The 18,439-nt window shown below is 38.1% G+C and overlaps 1 protein-coding gene across 3 annotated transcripts in view; it reads left to right on the plus strand.

Moving 5' to 3' along the window:
• Positions 1-18,439, plus strand: part of CBFA2T2 (CBFA2/RUNX1 partner transcriptional co-repressor 2) — a 140,286-nt gene that overhangs the window by 107,978 nt on the left and 13,869 nt on the right. For all 3 annotated transcript variants that reach the window (XM_020902527.2, XM_070472544.1, XM_020902529.2), the window contains exons 4-9: positions 4,997-5,086; positions 8,963-9,144; positions 10,039-10,292; positions 12,832-12,917; positions 13,752-13,947; positions 18,172-18,240. In XM_020902527.2, the coding sequence (XP_020758186.1) occupies positions 4,997-5,086; positions 8,963-9,144; positions 10,039-10,292; positions 12,832-12,917; positions 13,752-13,947; positions 18,172-18,240 (877 nt within the window). The remainder of the gene's footprint in view (positions 1-4,996; positions 5,087-8,962; positions 9,145-10,038; positions 10,293-12,831; positions 12,918-13,751; positions 13,948-18,171; positions 18,241-18,439) is intronic.

The raw sequence follows: 18,439 nt of genomic DNA on the forward strand, positions 1-18,439 counted from the left end.
GTGGCTTATAAACAACAAATATTCATTTCTCACAGCTCTCAAGGTTGGTAAGTTCAAGATCAAAGGTCAGCATATTACATGTCTGGTGAGAGCCCACTTCCTGGTTCATAGATGTGTGTCCTCACAGGGCGGAAGGGGCAAGAGAGCTTTCTGGGATCTTTTTTGTAAGAGCTCTAACGCCATTCATTAGGGTTCTGTCCTCCTGACCTAGTCATCTCCCAAAGACTATGTTTCCAAATATTGGAAATGAAGTTTAAATGTAGAAATTTTGAGGGCTTACAGAAACATGGAATCTATAGTAATTGGTATTGAAACTATATTTGGAGACAAGTGTTTGTTAAATTTAATATCTATTTGTTGTTATAAAATGCACACTTAGTAGGAATTTCCTTAATCTGATGACAGTTGTATATATAAACAGAAAACCTTCAACAGACCTCTGCTTAATGGTGAAATTTCTTTTTTTTTTAGATTTTAAAATATTTAAATTTTTTAATTTGTTTCAAAGTTAAACCTAAGACATACTGACTTAATAGGAAATCCAACGAGCAACATTTTCCTAGGCTGAATACCTGTTTTCCCTTAGTCTGCCCCAAGACAGCATGTACATGTTAATTTATTTTACAATCTGCTAAACAAGCATTTTAACACAGTAATAAGTCAATAAGGGAACTGAACCAGATTCAGGGATGAAATAATGCAGTCTTCCATGAAGATATCAAAGCCATGTTTTTCACCTCAACCTCCAACATTTCATGCTGGTTTAAGGACAGTCCTCAAGCATCTATAAGCCCTCCTTCCTCCAGCTTCTAACTCATGGCTTTCTGCATGGCGCCCTGCGCAGGACCACCAATGCTTATACGCAGTGGACTCTCAAAATGATGATGATAGTAAGAAAAATAACAATATTACTAATACGTCCAAACCTCACCAACTTCAGGAAAGGCTGGGGGAAGACATTTTTGTGGGGGAAACACAAGTAGGGCCAGAGTCAGGGCGCAGACCAAAGCTGCAGGCAGGGGCTCCGCAGTCTGCTTTGCGAACCTCCCAAAACGCTTCTGTCCTGCATTCTCATGAGGCCTGCCTGGGCCTGCTGAGGCTGATGGCAGCCCACCCTGTGCTGTCTGGTCCTGGAGGAAGCCACTTGCTGCTTCCCAGACTCCTGCTCCTCGCGGTGGGGCCGGCGGCCCGGCCAATGGTGAAATTTCAAAAGCTTTCCCTCAGATAATAGGAACTGGCTAGAAAGCCTATTCTCTGTAAACCTGAACATTATAGCCTAGTAAATAAGATATAAGGATTGGAAAAAGATAAATCTGTCATTATTTGTAGATAAAATGATTGTCTTAATGCGTATTGCATTTGAGCTTACCAGTCTGTTCTTTTTCCTGTCTTTTTTTTCCTTTTTCCCTTTCCTTTTTCTTTTTTAAACTTTGTCTAATTTGGAAGAAAATTAACACCTTTAGATTATTATATTTCCCCTATCCATGAAAGCTTTATTTGATCTTCTATTCACATAAGGAATGGTTAAGACTTTGGGAAGCATATATAAATGCACAGTTATTCCATGTGGAGAAAGCTTGCGTAGCAAAATCGGAAAAGGTCACATAGCTACCATAGCCAGAGTTTAGTTCACCTGTGTCCTTTTGGTGTTTCTGTTGTGTCAGAGCTATACCAGGAGGCAAGGGTGGCAATTTCCACTGCAAGGTAAAGATAAATGTTTCCTACTCTGGCTGCTTATCTGGAAAATACACATTCTGAAAGGTAGTTTATGCCTTAAACTAGACAGTTCCTTTGACTTTCCAGTATTTCTCCTTGACGTTCATCCTAAGAAAATGATAACCAATGTGCACTAACAGTATTTATAAGGCCCCCCCAAAAATTTGAACCAGCTAAATGTTCTATAAATGCCTGAGTAAATGACAGTACCTCAGTTTAATGGAATATGATATGGTCATGTCCAGTCTGATTCAGAGATGTAACAAAAAGATGTGTGTAAGTCACTCTAGTCGAGTCCGACTCTGTGAGTCGGACCTGGCTGCTCTGTCCATGGAATTCTCCAGGCAAGAACAGTGGAGTAGGTTGTCATTCCCTTCTCCACGGGATCTTCCCAACCCAGGGGTCGAACCCAGGTCTCCCACATTGCAGGCAGATTCTTTACCATCTGAGCCACCAGGGAATCTCCAACAGAAAGGTATACTTCTTCCTATTCCTCCTGACAAATACAGCCAAAAAAAAAAAAAGAACAGTTACATAAAGTAAAATTAAGACTCTTGAAAGAAGAAAGCAGATTGACTAGTGACCTTGAGACCCAAGGAAGTACATAGCAGTGAGTTCCCTTGGTTTTGTGCTTTCATCATGTATCCTGGACTGTGGTCTGGAGAAGCCAGTAACAAGGAAATGCTAATGAGCACAGACAAAAGCAAACCAAAAACCACAAGAACAATAAACCCACCTCTTTCTGTCAAACGACTAGGAGAGTAGCGTCCAATAAGGTAGAAAACTTTTAGACAAAAATCAACTCTTATTGTAGTCGACCAGCTCAGGGAAAAAATTATAATGGACAACCTTCCCTCTCCCATAAGAGACCTAGTGGGGAGTCTGAGCTCCCACCACTGCCCATCAGTAAGGAACCCCTCCTTCTCTTCAGATCAGCAGAGGTTGAGTGGGAAGCTTGGGATTATACCGCAGCTGACAGCTTCAAAGATTCTCCTGTTCTCAATGGCACACTGATGGATGATGCCTCAAAAATAGAATATGTAGATAAAATCTGGAGTCTTAGAACCCAACACATCCAGTTTACCGCAGAAAGTCACTTATACCTAGACATGACCATCTTTGAGTGTAAAGAGAAAATGTAACCAAGAGATATCAGTCAGGATGACCCAGATATTTGAAATATGTGATAGGAGTTTTGAGTCAGCCATCATAAAAATGCTTCAGTGAGCAATTACACAAATGAAGAAATACAAAGTCTCAGTAGGGACATAGAAGGTATAAAGTAGAACTAAATGCAAATTGGAGAACTGACAAATATAATAATGAAATTATAAAAACTCAGTGATGGACTCAACAATAGACAGGAAAGAATCAGTAAACTTGAAGCTAGAGCACTTGAAAAAACTACCCAGTCTATACAACATAAAGAAGTTAAAAAAAAACATGAACAGAACCTTGGGGATTTGGAAGAGATCTTAGTCATAGTAGGAGGAAAGAAAGAATGTGGGGCTAAAATAAAGGCTGAAAATATAACAAAAGACCTGTGTCTTGTCAAACAAGACATCACATCTGAGGAATTCCCTGGTGGTCCAGTGGTTAGGACTCCATGCTGTCACTGCTGAGCACCCTGGTTCAGTTCCTGGTTGGGGAACTGGAATACCCCACAAGCTGCATGTCCTATTCTTTGTGCCCCATGGATTGTAACCTGCCAGGCTGCTCTGTCCATGGAATTCTCCAGGCAAGAATACTGGAGTGGGTTGCCAGTTCCTTCCCCAGGGGATCTTCCTGACCCAGGGATTGAACATGGGTCTCACATATTGCAAGCAGATTCTTTACTGTCTGAGCCACCGGGGAAGCCCCTTCTCTTATACTTAATTTTTATTCCCTGATTGTCAGTAGATTTGGTTGCATTATATACCTGTCATTTACTAAATCAGGCACTCAGGTTTTAAAAGGAATTTTTTGATATGAATGGGATAAGCTGGTCACACATTTTCATTTAACATGGTTTAATTTGATACATTCTTTTTTCCTAAAGCAATATTTTAGCTTTTACTCAATGTTGTATGCTGTATTTGGAAAATCAACATAATTTCACATCTCGAAATAACTACTGTTGTGATTTTCCTTCCAGATACTTAAAATATTATATAAATGTATGTGTGTTATTTTCAAAAATGTATTATTGGAATATACGTCTATGTTTCTGGTTTTTCACTTAGTATATTATATGTATCTTTCTTCATTTATGCATACAAATCTACCACCCTGAGTGTTCTAATGTATTATGCATTATAAGAATGCATTATTAATAATAATAACACATTATAGCAATAATAAATGCATTATAATTTTTAATCCAGTTTTGTGTTGGTGGACCTATATATTTTCCATTTCTTCTTATTAAGAAGTAATACTTTGCTGATGAATAATTTGTGCAGTACATGTTACATCTTTGAACACTTGATGATTTTATAAAAGTAAATCCTAGCAGTCCTCATTGTTCTTTTAGGCAAGCAAGAATTCAGATTAATGTTTTGTTTTTAACTTACTATGCTGTGTTTTAAGGAATTGAAGTAAAAATAAAAATAGTTTGTGAACTTTGAAGAAAATATTTGTATTGTTATATTCCTCTTAGAGAAGCTGAGAGTCCTAGTTTAAAGAAAGACTTGAAAAAATACTGGGGAAATGCTGAAAACTTTCCTGGGAATACATAACTAGTGAAAGTCTGCTTACTTGGAGGTACTCTGATTTGTAAACAGACCATTTGAAGAGCACCTATTTTTGTTTTAACTTTCAGCTTAGAAGATTTAGGGAACTGATGCTAGGAGGTAGGCAGAACCAGTGAAGAAATGAACTGAAGAAATGAGGCTCCGAGTCATTAAGTTGATATCCTGTACTAATTTGGGAAATGTTCAACTGGACACCTGGATACACTGTACTCTTGGTTACTTGTACCTAAGGTGACTTGTGGTGAATCCCTCAAGACAGGGGACCTCAGTGCCACTCTTCATGGGAGGAATGCAGTGCCCTGTTTTGCCCAGGCTGCTGAGCATTATGGGGAACTTACCAGATTTGGGACAGTTGAGAAGTAAATCAAAGAGGCTGGATTTCTTTCATAAAGGAAACAGAATCTGGTTAACTTTTGAGAGGGATCTGGGTTCACAATAGTGCTCTTGGAATTATCCTCATTATTTCAAAGGGCTCAGCACTGTCAGATTTATGTTAGGAGAACACTGTCCAGTTTTTGAAGTTGAACAGTGTTATTTTATCTTTTCAGAACTCAACAGTAACAATTGAAGAATTCCATTGCAAGCTCCAAGAGGCTACAAACTTTCCTCTTCGTCCTTTTGTTATTCCATTCCTCAAGGTAATTTTTATAACTACTGATTGTAAATTATCTTCAGCATTTCTTCAGAATTGCTACTGGTCCCTCTTCTATGATCTGCATCAGGGCAGCTTGCCACATTTTCATATCTTTATTTTATTTGAGGCTGCTAGAGAAAATGTGAGTGCAGTTTTCAAATAAGGTTTGCTTGGTAAGATGAGAGTTGCAAAAGCCTTGAGTTGTGGTCTATATGCAGACACTGCTGATGACGCACAGAAGGAGCAGGTGGGAGGTGGGGAACAGGAGTGGGGATGGGCTAGAGGTGTGTGCCTGACATGATGGTTGGGCTCTTAGCAGAAGTAACTGGACACTCTTTTGGTTGTGGCCAGCGGGTAAGGAGTGTGTGTTATCAGTGGAGGCCGTGCAGTTAGGACTGACCCTGAGGGTAGAAGAGCGTGTGGGAAGCCATGGTTTGCTTCCCTCCTCCCCATTTAGTCTAGTTTCTAATTACGGCCTCTGGAATTAATTGCCCTCTGCAACATAACTTTGGGGGCATTGTTTAAAATTATTGTGCTTCCCTGATATGTGAGTCAGAGTTAAATTTACATATAAAAGAAGACAATTTTATTTTGAATTAATTTCATGCTCACAAAAAAGTTTTAAGATGGTACGGTAAAATTCAGATTCTCTGAATGTTAATATTTTATCACATCTGAATTATTATTCTCTTCCTATTTTTTCCACAGAAATGTCTTAGAATAAGCTGCAGGCATGATACATATGAATACTTTAGTATAATTATCAAATCTAGAAATTAACATTGATACAGTATTATCTATAGATCTTATTCATATTTACCAGGTGTCCCACAAATGTCCTTTTTAACAAAATATCCTGATTTTTGGTCCTGCATCTAATTTAGGATCACATGTTGGATTACACTGTCATGTCTCCCTTCAGTTCATTTTAATCAGGAACAGCTTCTCAGTCTCTTATGATCTGTATTTTAAAGTGTGTGGTAGTTATTTTATAGCATATACTTCAGTTTGGATTTTTCTGATGCTGCTTTATGATTACAGTGAGGTTATGCATTTATCACTGCATGCTGTTAGGAGACATAGATGTTAATTTGTCTCGTAATTGGTAGTGTTGACTTCGATTAGTTGGTAAAGGTGGTGTGCCTCTGGTGCTATTAAACAGTAATTTTTAAAAACAAGAGACATTAACGCATAGATGTGTATTGATGAACCTGTTTGTAGGATAGGAAAGGAGGTGCACACATAGAGAACAGACTTGTGGACACAGTTGGATAGGGAGAGTGGAACAAATGGAAAGAGCAGCGTTGACATATATGCACTATCATGTTCAAAACAGATAGATGGTGAGGGGTTGCTGTTTAACACAGGGCACCAAGCCTGTGCTCTGTGATGACCTGGGATTACAGCTGATTTGAGTGGTTACATAGCAGAAACCAGCACAACATGGCAAAGCAGTTTTCTTACAATTAAATAATAAATTTTTTAAAAATGTGATATTATAACTCATAAAGATTTTTAAAAACTGAACCTGTGTCTGTGACACAATTTGAATTGTATTTAATTCAATTCATTATTAATGAGGGAATCTATAAAGTGTTATAACCTGTTCAGGAGAGAAGCCAAAAAATATACATTATAGATCAGGATTGTTGCTAAGAATATGCAAACAGGGAATTCCCTGGCAGTCCAATGGTTAGAGCTCTGCGCTTCCACACTGCAGGGGGACACAGTTTCGATCCCTGGTCCAGAAATTATGTTCTGCATGCCACAAGGTGTAGCCAAAATGAAAATATGCAAACAAAAGTGAAATTGGATGCTTCTACAGTGGGGCAAGGAAAAAGTCTCTAGAACCTTTGCTGCATGTCATTTTATGCACGTTCACAGATAGGAAGTTTTTTGCATTGCCATCAAAAGGTTAAATTGCAGTGTTATAAAATAGGTCAAAGGCAATGAAAGGCTATGGTCAGACATCATTGTATTCTAGACCAAGCACAGTTTGGAAACTTATGACCCGTATCCAGAGTACTACATGGTTTTACCAAGGGCTAGAGAGAAGAATGATTTTTACAGATGAACATTGGGATCGATTTGGTGATAGGAAATACTTTTTCAATCCCAAATAAGCTGAAAATGTTATCCTCAGTCCATCCCTAGCAAATGAATTTCATTCTTTTCATTAATAGTAGACTATTACCAAAAAAAAAAAAAACCTGAACTCAAATTTTTTATATTTTGACTTTTGTCAATACAATATTTGTGGAACTTTATTTTCTCTCCTTTATCACAATGTGAGTACTCACATAATATCATCAGTTTTTGTCTTGACAAAATAAATATGCCTCTGTACCTTTTTTTCCTAAGAAAATGTAATAGCATCAAAAGGTTGAGTCAACTTACTGAAGTACTGATTCTGGTGTTTGGGTTTTTTTTTTAAATGAGAGCATCAGAGACACGCAAGGAAATGCACAGGTCTCCATGCACAGCCTGTGTTGGGCTCTTTTCTGACGGCATTGACACCTTGGCCTCTCAGAGCCGTCTGGGATGCCTTTTTCAGTCTTGAAACAGCTGTGTGAGTTCTATCTTGGTCTCTCTTCTGTATATCAGAGTCAGTAGATAATTATTTCCCCCAAGACTCCAGAATCAGAGAGATTTGGGAAATTTGCTTTAATAGGAAACAATTAGCATTTTTAAAAATTCATCAAAGGGCACATGTCACAAGCGTAGAGATCTAACATTGTATTTTTTCCAATTAAGTTTTTACAGTTGCTGCAAGATTGAAGTTATAAAATAGCAAACTTTAGAAGTTGTTTTATATCATCAAATTCTCTATTCTTAACTCTTGTTATTTGGGAAAACAGCATGAGGTAGGTTGTTCTGGCAGCTTTTTGGCTAACATTTGGGTTTTTGTCAATTTATTTCTGCTTTAAAACAGTCACTAATTATGGTGCTTGCTAAATTAACTGTTGGTAAAGGGATGAGTACTTGCATATATTAAACTCTTCTTTCACTTGCTCATCTGTTTCCCTTAGGATAAAGACTTATGAGCTCAGTCTGAGTTGTTTTCAAATTTGAGGGAAAATATAATTTTTTTAATAAAATAAATATGGGGAAAGTATATTTTAAATATGAAGAAGTTTAAAGGTGCACGGGGTTTTTTGGTATGATTTGTCTCATTAGAGGTTTAAGTTTGAGGGGAAGGAAAAATAATCAGTACATAAATAATTATCCTTTTACAAAATAAGGGAATGTGCTCAATGGAGCACCACAGTAAGAAATAGATTCTGCCTGTGGGATAACTGTGCATACCCAGATACTAAACTAGCCTAAGGCTTGTTGCCCCATTCCTATCACTCCTACTACATTTATCAAGACCCCATGTTCCAACTAAGCCAGAATAATTGCTGTTTCCAGAATTCCATGGCAGCTCTTAAGAGAGAACAGGAAGGCAAGGTTTTTATGCTATCCTAATGTCCTAGGATTCAGAAGGGAGAACTAGGACTTAAAATGAGAAAAGAAAGAATGAGTGCCTCCTACTCCCATGTAGGCATTACTAATTCTCTAACTGATCAAAGTCTTCAGAAATGTTTAAGTTTTGAAACTATTATGTTCAACAAACCTTTACCGAGCTTTGACTCTGTACTCGGGCCACAGAGGTAAATATAATTTCTTGCTTAAAGGAATTTAGATCTTGTGGGGACAGTAAACAAGTTAACAATAATTAAGCTCAGTATAATGGATGTCATGTGAAAACTGGACTGACAAGGAGAGGGCTTTTGTTTTGTGTCGCCCTGTTTGTGAACGCCTTGGGCGGTGCTGAGCATTGTGTGTAGGGCCCAACACCGGGAAAACTGCCTTCCAGCCCCTGCCTCTTCTTTTCAAGGCCAACCTGCCTCTGCTGCAGCGAGAACTGCTGCACTGTGCTCGGGCGGCCAAGCAGACCCCATCCCAGTACCTGGCTCAGCATGAACACCTTCTGCTCAACACAAGTATTGCGTCCCCTGCCGACTCTTCGGAGCTGCTCATGGAAGTGCATGGAAATGGAAAAAGGCCCAGCCCAGAGAGGTGAGCCGAGAAGAGCTTCTTTGTCCTTGATTTTCTGGAACCGCTCTGAGCTTTCCCTTTCTTGTGAAAGAAAACGAACTGGATGACTGTGGTTATATATAGGTATGGACTCAGAATTTCTAAGGCTAGTTTTGCTTTGTCACAGCATCAGGCAGCAGAATGCTTTTCAACTCTTGAAATGACTGTACACCCCTGCTGATAAATTCTGCTGTCTAGTATTCTGTGGGTCCACTGCTCCAAAACCACAGAAAATATAATCTGTTTAAGGCATTTTTTTCTGATGTGAAGTCTTATAAATGTGTAATCACTTTACTTTGAAAATTGAAATTAATTTAATTTACCCTGGAAATTTATGTATGAGTATCCAACACTATTTTCTATGGTTTGTTGAGGAAGCAACATTTTAATAACAGTGGAAAATTTGCTACAATTAAAGCAAATGACTAAAAGTTCTTCCAAACCACAAGTATATTAATTATGTGAGCCTTTTTCCTCCTATGTGGTGAATTGGCTCTTTCTGATACTGACCTCCGTAGTAGCAAATTTGACCTTGAACAGCATTTCTAAATATAGTTGAACCCATAATCTTCCATAGTCCTGTCAAGTAAGAAAATGTGTCATCGTCTTAATTTCTCCTTTGCTTCATCATATTGAGATGCGTCTGCTTGTTGTGGATGGGTTTGACCTCTCCTCTTGTACTGGGATAAATCAGTGGTTTCCTTTATCTGCCCGGCTCCTGAAGACATTTCAGTTCATGCCTCATCTCAAACCGTTTCTTAACATCTTCCTGTTTGTGAAAATGTACGATACATAGCACACAGTAGGTGCCTGGGAAATGTTTGTACCAACACTTACTGACAGGTTCAGACATGTACTTGCCCCATCCTTCTACAGGCGGGAAGAGAGCAGTTTTGAAAGAGACGCAATTGCTCCTGAGCCCCCTGCCAAGAGAGTGTGTACCATTAGCCCTGCTCCCCGGCACAGTCCTGCCCTCACTGTACCCCTCATGAATCCTGGGGGCCAGTTCCATCCTACTCCTCCGCCTCTTCAGCACTACACCTTAGAAGATATTGCAACTTCCCACCTATATCGTGAGCCCAGCAAGATGATAGAACATCGAGAAGTTCGTGATAGACACCACAATCTTAGTAAGTGGCATAAACAGCACGGTAATGATTTAAATTCAGATTGAATTTGTGGTTTTCTTTCCTTCTTAGTGATAAAGCAAAATACTATCATCATTGCTTTTTTCCCCACAGATAGAACAATATTATACATGAAAAGAATGTTAGAATTATAGTATTCTCATTTGAAATTGATCTCAATTCATACTTTGTTTCTGTTATCACAGAGTGGAAGTGGGCTAAACATTTTAGGAAATACACAGTGAAAAGCATTTAAAAATAAAGGGGTATTACTTATTCTGATATGGTTCAGAAGAGAAATGGAAAATGGCAAAGTGAGATAAAATTACTCACAGTTAGGAAATCTGGGTGAAGGGTATATGAGAATTCTTTATTCTTGCAACATTTCTGTAAGTCTGAGTTTATTTCAGAATGAAATATTTTAGAAGTTAAGCAACAAAGATGTAAAACATGTGGTAAAAGGTGCAGAGACATTTAGGTCAGAGGTGAGGCATACCTGAAATTAAATCTTGATTGTGCATTATAAAGTCCCCTAGCAAACCTCACCTGAGATCATTTTTTTAATTAATTTTTTTTTCAATTATGAAGGTATGATAACACATTTACAAGAGACTCAGAAAGTGCAGAGTTAGATCAAAGTGCAGAGTTTTGAACAAAGCTCTTTGTCAGGTACTCATGTAACTTTACCTCAGAAGCTTCTTTGCAGTTGTTCTGCTGAGATATGTCAGAGCAGAGAACCAAAGGGCTACTAGCTTCCAGGATTGCCCATACATTTCCATTTGTGGGTTGCCCTGTGGAGTAAAAAGTTGCAAAACATTTGCCTGTACCCTTTCTGACTTAGACTCACTGTCATCTTTCATAGACTTGAACCACAGTAGGACTCTGGCTTCATGCAGTGGTAGTTGAATGGTGAGGGCCGTGACAGCAGTGATGTTCTCAGCCGCCAACATTTACTGAGTCTTAAGTACTTAGATTGTGGTGTGTGTCGGTTGTCTCATTTAATCCTCACACATGGGGCTCCATGGAGTTTACATCTTTTTATACATGAAAATAGACAGAACTGTGGCCAGAATCACATAGCTAGAAAGTGGCAAAAACAAGATTCTGACCCCAGTTGTCTGATGCTGAGAACTTGGCTATATTCCCAGTATGCTATGATGCCTCCCTTAGCAGCTGTTCTGTATGTTTCATTTTATGTTAAAAATGAGACTTCCTATTGATTTCATCTATATTCATACAAGTTTTTTTGCCAGTTGAATCCATTAGAGAGAAGTATGCCACAAACTAGCTATAATTGCATCTTGGTCAGGTTTTCCTTGTATTTCTATCAGTTTTAGAGAGAGGTTTTTTTTCATCTTGAAGTGTTCTGCTTGAAAGATCTTTAATCCTCTACCTTGATGGTTCTATTTTAAAATCAACCATTTGTCTTCCAGTCTGGATATAGATTCTATAATTTTCTCCAGTCCTCTTTTGAAAACATATGCCTTAATAAAATAGTTCTTCATTTCCCACCCCTCATTTTTAAACAAATAAACTGTAACACTCCCCTAATTTATTCACCAAAAATGAAATTTATGGATACTATCCTATGGACAGAGGAGCCTAGCAGGCTACATACAGTCCATGGGATAGCAAGAGTCAGACACAACTGTACCACTACTACTGCAAAGCCTGCCTTAGTGCCATAATTTTAGGATCAATATTCTAAAGTAGGATATTAATATGTAACAAAGTATTTTATAATATGTTAGTGCTCAGGCATGACTACACAAAAAGATATGATGAAGTGTAAGCAGATGGTTGGACAAATACAGATTCACTATGAACACAATGCCTATAAATTCAGACTGATGGCAGATCACAAAGACTTGGGCACAGCTGAAGTGACTTAGCATGCACACAGTTGTGTTACATTGATGATTCAGGTACCAGGAGTAGTGGTGACATATATGACATGATTTTTCAAAATAGTGGATAATTCAGTATACCCTTGATTCACACAGTCATTGCATTCTTGCAAATTTCAATAATATGTATCAAAACCATGCAACAAATAATACTTTGGGACTACTAAATTATTTACAAGTGCTTGTATGGCACCAACTGTGTTTATGGTGATTAAGTCTTTGTATTGTGCTACAGCCTTGCCAACACTTAGTATGAATGACAGTTTACTTTTTTCCAATATATAGATGTCAAATTATCTTCATGAACATTTTATTTACACTGTGTGATTACTTATAAGTTCGAATATCTTTTCATATGTTTATAAATCATCTCTGCTTTTTTTGTCTGGGATGTAACCATTTATTTCTTTTACCTACTTTTGGCCTATTTATCCTTCATAATTGATTTGTAGGAGTTTTTAATACATTCTGTGTAGTGATCTCTTGTTGGTTTTATGTCATTTTGTGGTTTTAAGTCACTGTGAATAATTGGCCTTAACGATGTGCTTATAGCTACTATGAATGAATGTATATTTACTTGGTAAAATTCTGTTTACTGTATTCTTCCCTTTATCTTCAAATTTAATTTCTAATAGGTCTAAATGGAGGCTATCAAGATGAGTTGGTAGACCACCGTTTGACAGAAAGGGAATGGGCTGATGAATGGAAACATCTTGATCATGTAAGAATTTTACAGTGTATAATTTTCCTAACTACTTATTACTTGTCATCCTAAATATTACTGAGAGTAAGAGTGCATATGCTTGAAGTGAACTTAACCAGAGCTACAGTGTCTTTGCAATAATAGCTGACTTATCTCCTACTCCCCAAGCTAGAGTATGAAGAGTAAGTCCCAAATCTTTGTGGTAGGGTTTTCATTTTAGGTCATAACCAAGTGAAACTCTGTAGTATAATGGTTAAAAACATAGGTTTATGAGTTTTAGGTCCCAACTTTGCCACATCCTACCTTTGCAATGGCAGGAAGATAGAAAAATCAAGTCTAAAAATGTTGAAGGAACTTGCCCATTACCATTTTTAGGCTTAATTTTTATGTATTAAAAAAAACTAATGCTACATTTGAATTTACAGGGGGAGTTAGAATGATATACAAGGTGCTTGTCACAGGGCCTGGTATAATAAAAGGAGCTTCTCTAAATACAAATGAGAATTAGTACACTGGCACAGAATGTAAACTTAAGTCCTCTGCCCCACTGGAAAAGAGAGTTTCCCCTCTCACTTAAAAGTGAAGACAAGATGTAATACCTCCTTATAATGAGACTGTCTGCTTCAACCGTGAAGAATCCAAAAAATATTAGTTTGAAATCTTAAAGAAAAGTATGTGTATATATTTAAAGAGAAACAATAAGGTAGGCTTTCAAGTGTAAACTCTGTTGCTAAATCCGTAAGGTTCTTAAGCCTTTATTCTGTGTATTTTGTTTACCTTTCCTCGATGTTCGATGTTGATTGTCTGAATATCCTTATCCTGTGGCTCTGCCTGACCTCCTGCCTGGCTCAGGCCCTCAACTGCATTATGGAAATGGTAGAGAAAACAAGGCGCTCCATGGCCGTCCTGCGGCGCTGCCAAGAATCAGACCGTGAAGAACTCAACTACTGGAAAAGACGATTCAACGAAAACACAGAGATGAGGAAAACGGGGAGTGAGTTGGTCTCCAGGCAGCACAGTCCTGGAAGCGCAGATTCTCTCAGCAATGGTAAGGGGAGAGTCTGGTTTGCAAGGGAGGTTTTTTATATATCTTTGGTTCTTGTTGTTATTTTTTATGTTTGAGGCTTTTTATCTTTTCCTTTAAAAGGAAGATGGTACTTGATTGTGGAATTATAAAGAGCTTGGGAATTATGAACAGTAAATCACAAAATATGTCAAGAACTTGGTCAGTATCTGGTATGTTCAAGAAATGTTGTCTTCCCCACGTAGAATGAGAGTGTTTGTCATTTTGTTCTCTTTTCAACTCTATACTGTATATAAGTAGGGGGTGCTGTTCAGAGAGTGTTTGAATGTTAAATTAAGCCTGGCTGAATGTACTTGGGACATCTCATGTACATCACATTCATTCATTCCTTATAGTAACCCTCAAAATATTCACCTCATGGAGAAGGAAATGGCAACCCACTCCAGTGTTCTTGCCTGGAGAATCCCAGGGATGGCAGAGCCTGGTGGGCTGCCTTCTGTGGGGTCACACAGAGTCAGAAATGACTGAAGCGACTTAGCAGCAGCAGCAGCACACCCTGGGGCCCGTACTCCGCCACCAGAGAAGCCTACACACCACAACTTGAGAGTGGTCTCCACTTGCTGCAACTAGAGAAAACCCACAGGCAGCAACAAATACCCGATGCAGCCAAAAACAACAACAAAAGAAACAAACAGCACAGTAAAGTTTTGTTTCTTTAAAAAAAAAAAATCACCTCAGCTTCCCTCCAGTTTTCCCCACTCCCTGTCTAGAAAAATACCATTTATCAACCTCTGCCTGGAAAAAAAAAAACCAAATAGTTTTACTGTACCAAGCTGGGTCGTCCCTTCCTGCCTTTTTTCATCCTGAAGCAGTAGAGATGAAAATTGTTGAGCTCTCAATCCAGGATATATCCAGGACACCACCTGAAACTATTCCTCCAAAAATGTTGCCTTGCATTCATCTAGTAGTTGAAAAAGTGCCCTGTCCAAAGGCATGGTTAAATGAGGGGCCACCTGTGATCAGACTGTTTCGCCTAGAATTCTAACAAAACAATTGTTAGATTAATAACCCACAATTTAGGGGGGAAAATCACCTCCAATCAGCCTTCATTGTGGTATCTACTACATTTGGGTAGGATGTGCCCTGACACAGGAAATAAACCATAAAGTGGAAAGACATGGAGGAAGGGAATCCCTGGGATACTTGGGAGGATCCCAAACAACAGTGGGACTTTCCAGGCTGAAATAGTCTGGAAAGTAGACAGTTCAGACTAGAATAGCCCAGAAGCTGGCTGGAGATTTCTTCAAGAAAAGGAAATTTATAATATATTGACACCACAGGAAGAGTTTGAGATTGAATTTGAAGTAATTACAAATTCAATTGTAATTATTGATGTAACAGAATTTGAGTATATTTATTTGGGGGAAGAGAAGAAGGAAATGTTTATTATGTCTGGTGAGCTGAAAAAAAGAAAATGAAATTCTTTCCCGCTGAAAAGCCTAATCATAATCAATCAATAATGCCTGCAACTGAAAGATCAAGGTGTACCAATATTGAAAGAATCAGCTGGAAAGCATATATATATGTCCATATATGACCGACAGAGAGGTGATGCTCCTAGTGTGGTTTGGCAGACCTTAACTCTGAACAGTGGGTTCTAAGCGAGGTACTTTTCTTCAGTCATTAATCCTGGATGCTCCTCAGAACCCATCTAAGGACTTTTGGAAAACTCCTGGTGCCATGGCCCCAGCTCCAGAGGTTCTGATTTAATTTGTCTGATATGGTACCTGGTCTCCCACAGTAGAGAACCATTCCTTTTTGTTTGGAACAACCTCATGAAGTGTAGGTATCTTTTTCTTTCTTTCTTTTTTTTTTTTAATAGTCAAACTGTATGGCCCATTGTAGAAAATACAGAAACATATAAAGAATTTACTAGTTCATAATCCCACGGTGAAGAGCTTTGTAATGTATCTGAGATTTCTGTATTACAACTTCCTGTTGATTTCTTTGAAAACATAACTTCATATTAAACATGTTTCTCACATTATTGAATATTTTATAAACATGATTTTAATGACTGTACTACAGTATTCCACCGTGTAAATACACTATTATTTTTTTAAGCCATTCTTATTGTTGAACTAAAGGTTTTTTGCTAATTTTTTGTTTTATGGTAAGTAATATATAAAATCTTTATAGGTAGGGATTTTTCCTTTAGGATACCCTTAGCAAATTAATGAATTACGGATACAGGCATTTTTGTTCACTTGATCTTGTTTTGTTTTAATGGATGAGATAGTTAATATGGGGTCAAATCTAACATTTTATTTGTAGTTTTTCCTTGACCTTGATCCCTTCCCAGGGCACAATAAATTTCATCTATATTCAAGTTTTATGTGTTTGCATATTAGCTATCCAACTTTAAATTCTCCAAATAGTTTAAATTTTCCTACCATCAATTGATACCCATCCTTTACCTGTTAAAATGAAATGATTATCATATGCTGATTTTGTTAATACTTAAATATTATAGTCTTAAGTATTATAGTCTTTCTGACTATATTAGTTATCACTTTTGGTAATAATAGCTGTATGGGCTCTTACTGTGTTCCTGCCAGTGCTGATAAGTCTTTTTTCAAGCCTGCCTATGGAAATAATAGGAACCACCATTAGATTCATCTAAGATGGCAAAACTGAGGCTTAAATAAGTTATAAACTTGGCATAAGTAGTCCTACAGCTTATTAAGTTTATTCCAGAACCAGCATACATGCTTAGCAATTAGGATAGCTTCACAATGTAATATCAAACTTAGTTATTATAGCTTCAGAATGTGTTTTAATATCTGGATAACAAAGGTGCGTCTAGTCAAGGCTATGGTTTTTCCAGTGGTTATGTATGGATGTGAGAGTTGGACTGTGAAGAAAGCTGAGCGCCAAAAATTGGATGCTTTTGAACTGTGGTGTTGGAGAAGACTCTTTGAGAGTCCCTTGGACTGCAAGGAGATCCAACCAGTCCATCCTAAAGGAGATCAGTCCTGAGTTTTCATTGGAAGGACTGATGCTGAAGCTGAAACTCCAATACTCTGGCCACCTCGTGCAAAGAGTTGACTCATTGGAAAAGACCCTGATGTTGGGAGGGATTGGGGACAAGAGGAGAAGGAGACAACAGAGGATGAGATGGCTGGATGGCATCACCAACTCGATGGACATGAGCTTGAGTAAACTCCAGGAGTTGGTGATGAACAAGGAGGCCTGGCGTGCTGCGGTTCATGGGGTCGCAAAGAGTCGGACACGACTAAGCGACTGAACTGAACTGAATATTAGATCCCCTTCATTTTCTTGGGTATTTCATTTCCTTTTTTTCTTTTTTTAATGGAATTTTTAAAAAATGAACTGCATTGCAAAAATGTCAAGCAGTACAGAAACATATAAATTGTGAACATCTTCCCTATCCCACTTTTTACCTCCTCTACTCCTGGGCTTACTTGTTTGCAAATTAGTGTTCCTAAGAAATTTTGTATGCCTATACTTAAAGCAATTTTTTTCTCAGTTTTTTGTTTTGAAGTTTTTTAAACACACAGAAGTAATAAAAGAGCAGCAGCACAGTGACCAGTCATGTGCCCTGTGCCTCAATTCACCCTTTTTTCACGTTTGCCACATTCGCTTTCTCAAGTGCTTCATTCTATTTCTCCTAAGAACTAGAGCATCCTCTTATAGGACCACAGTTCTTTTTAACCCCCACTTCTGATCCAAATACTTGCATTCTCTGTCTGACCTTTGATTAATAGCCTCTGAAACTCTAGTTTTCTTAGTAAATGAGCTGAAAATTTTGACTTCTGGAAATACCATGAAGATAACCACATCTTTATCCATTCATATGTTGATGGACACTTAGGTTGCTTCCATATATTGGCTATTGTAAATAACGCTGCTATGAACGTTGGGGTGCTTGTATCTTTTTGAATTACTATATTCATTTTCTTCAGATATATACCCAGGCATGGAGTAGCTGTATCATATGGTACTTTTTAGTTTTTTGAGGAACTGCCATACTGTTTCCTATAATGTCTGTACCAATTTATATTCCCCCCAGCAGTGTACAAGGATTCCCTTTTCCCCACACCTTCACCAACATTTGTTATTTGTGGTCTAAGTGGTGAATGAGAGATCGGATAAGTTTTTCACAAAAGTAAAACATGCCAATTATAGACAGTTCTGACGCTATGCTGTTTCTCTCTCTCTCTGTAGATTCTCAGCGGGAATTCAACAGTAGGCCGGGAACAGGATATGTACCTGTGGAGTTTTGGAAAAAAACTGGTATGTCTTGTCTGCTTAGGGGTCACATGTACTCACTGATTTGACTGTAGAGTACATGTTTGTGAAAAGGTGATTTTCTCATAACTTCCCCTTCAAAAAGCTCTAGGCCCCTGCTTCTCCCCCTTAAGCTGTCCCCGCTTCTGGACTGCCTATTGTGTTCCTTGCTGGTTGAGAATTTGTAGTGACTCTGTACACTCCA

The sequence above is a fragment of the Odocoileus virginianus genome, chromosome 9 (assembly GCF_023699985.2).
Source record: "Odocoileus virginianus isolate 20LAN1187 ecotype Illinois chromosome 9, Ovbor_1.2, whole genome shotgun sequence".
Lineage (NCBI taxonomy): Eukaryota > Metazoa > Chordata > Mammalia > Artiodactyla > Cervidae > Odocoileus > Odocoileus virginianus.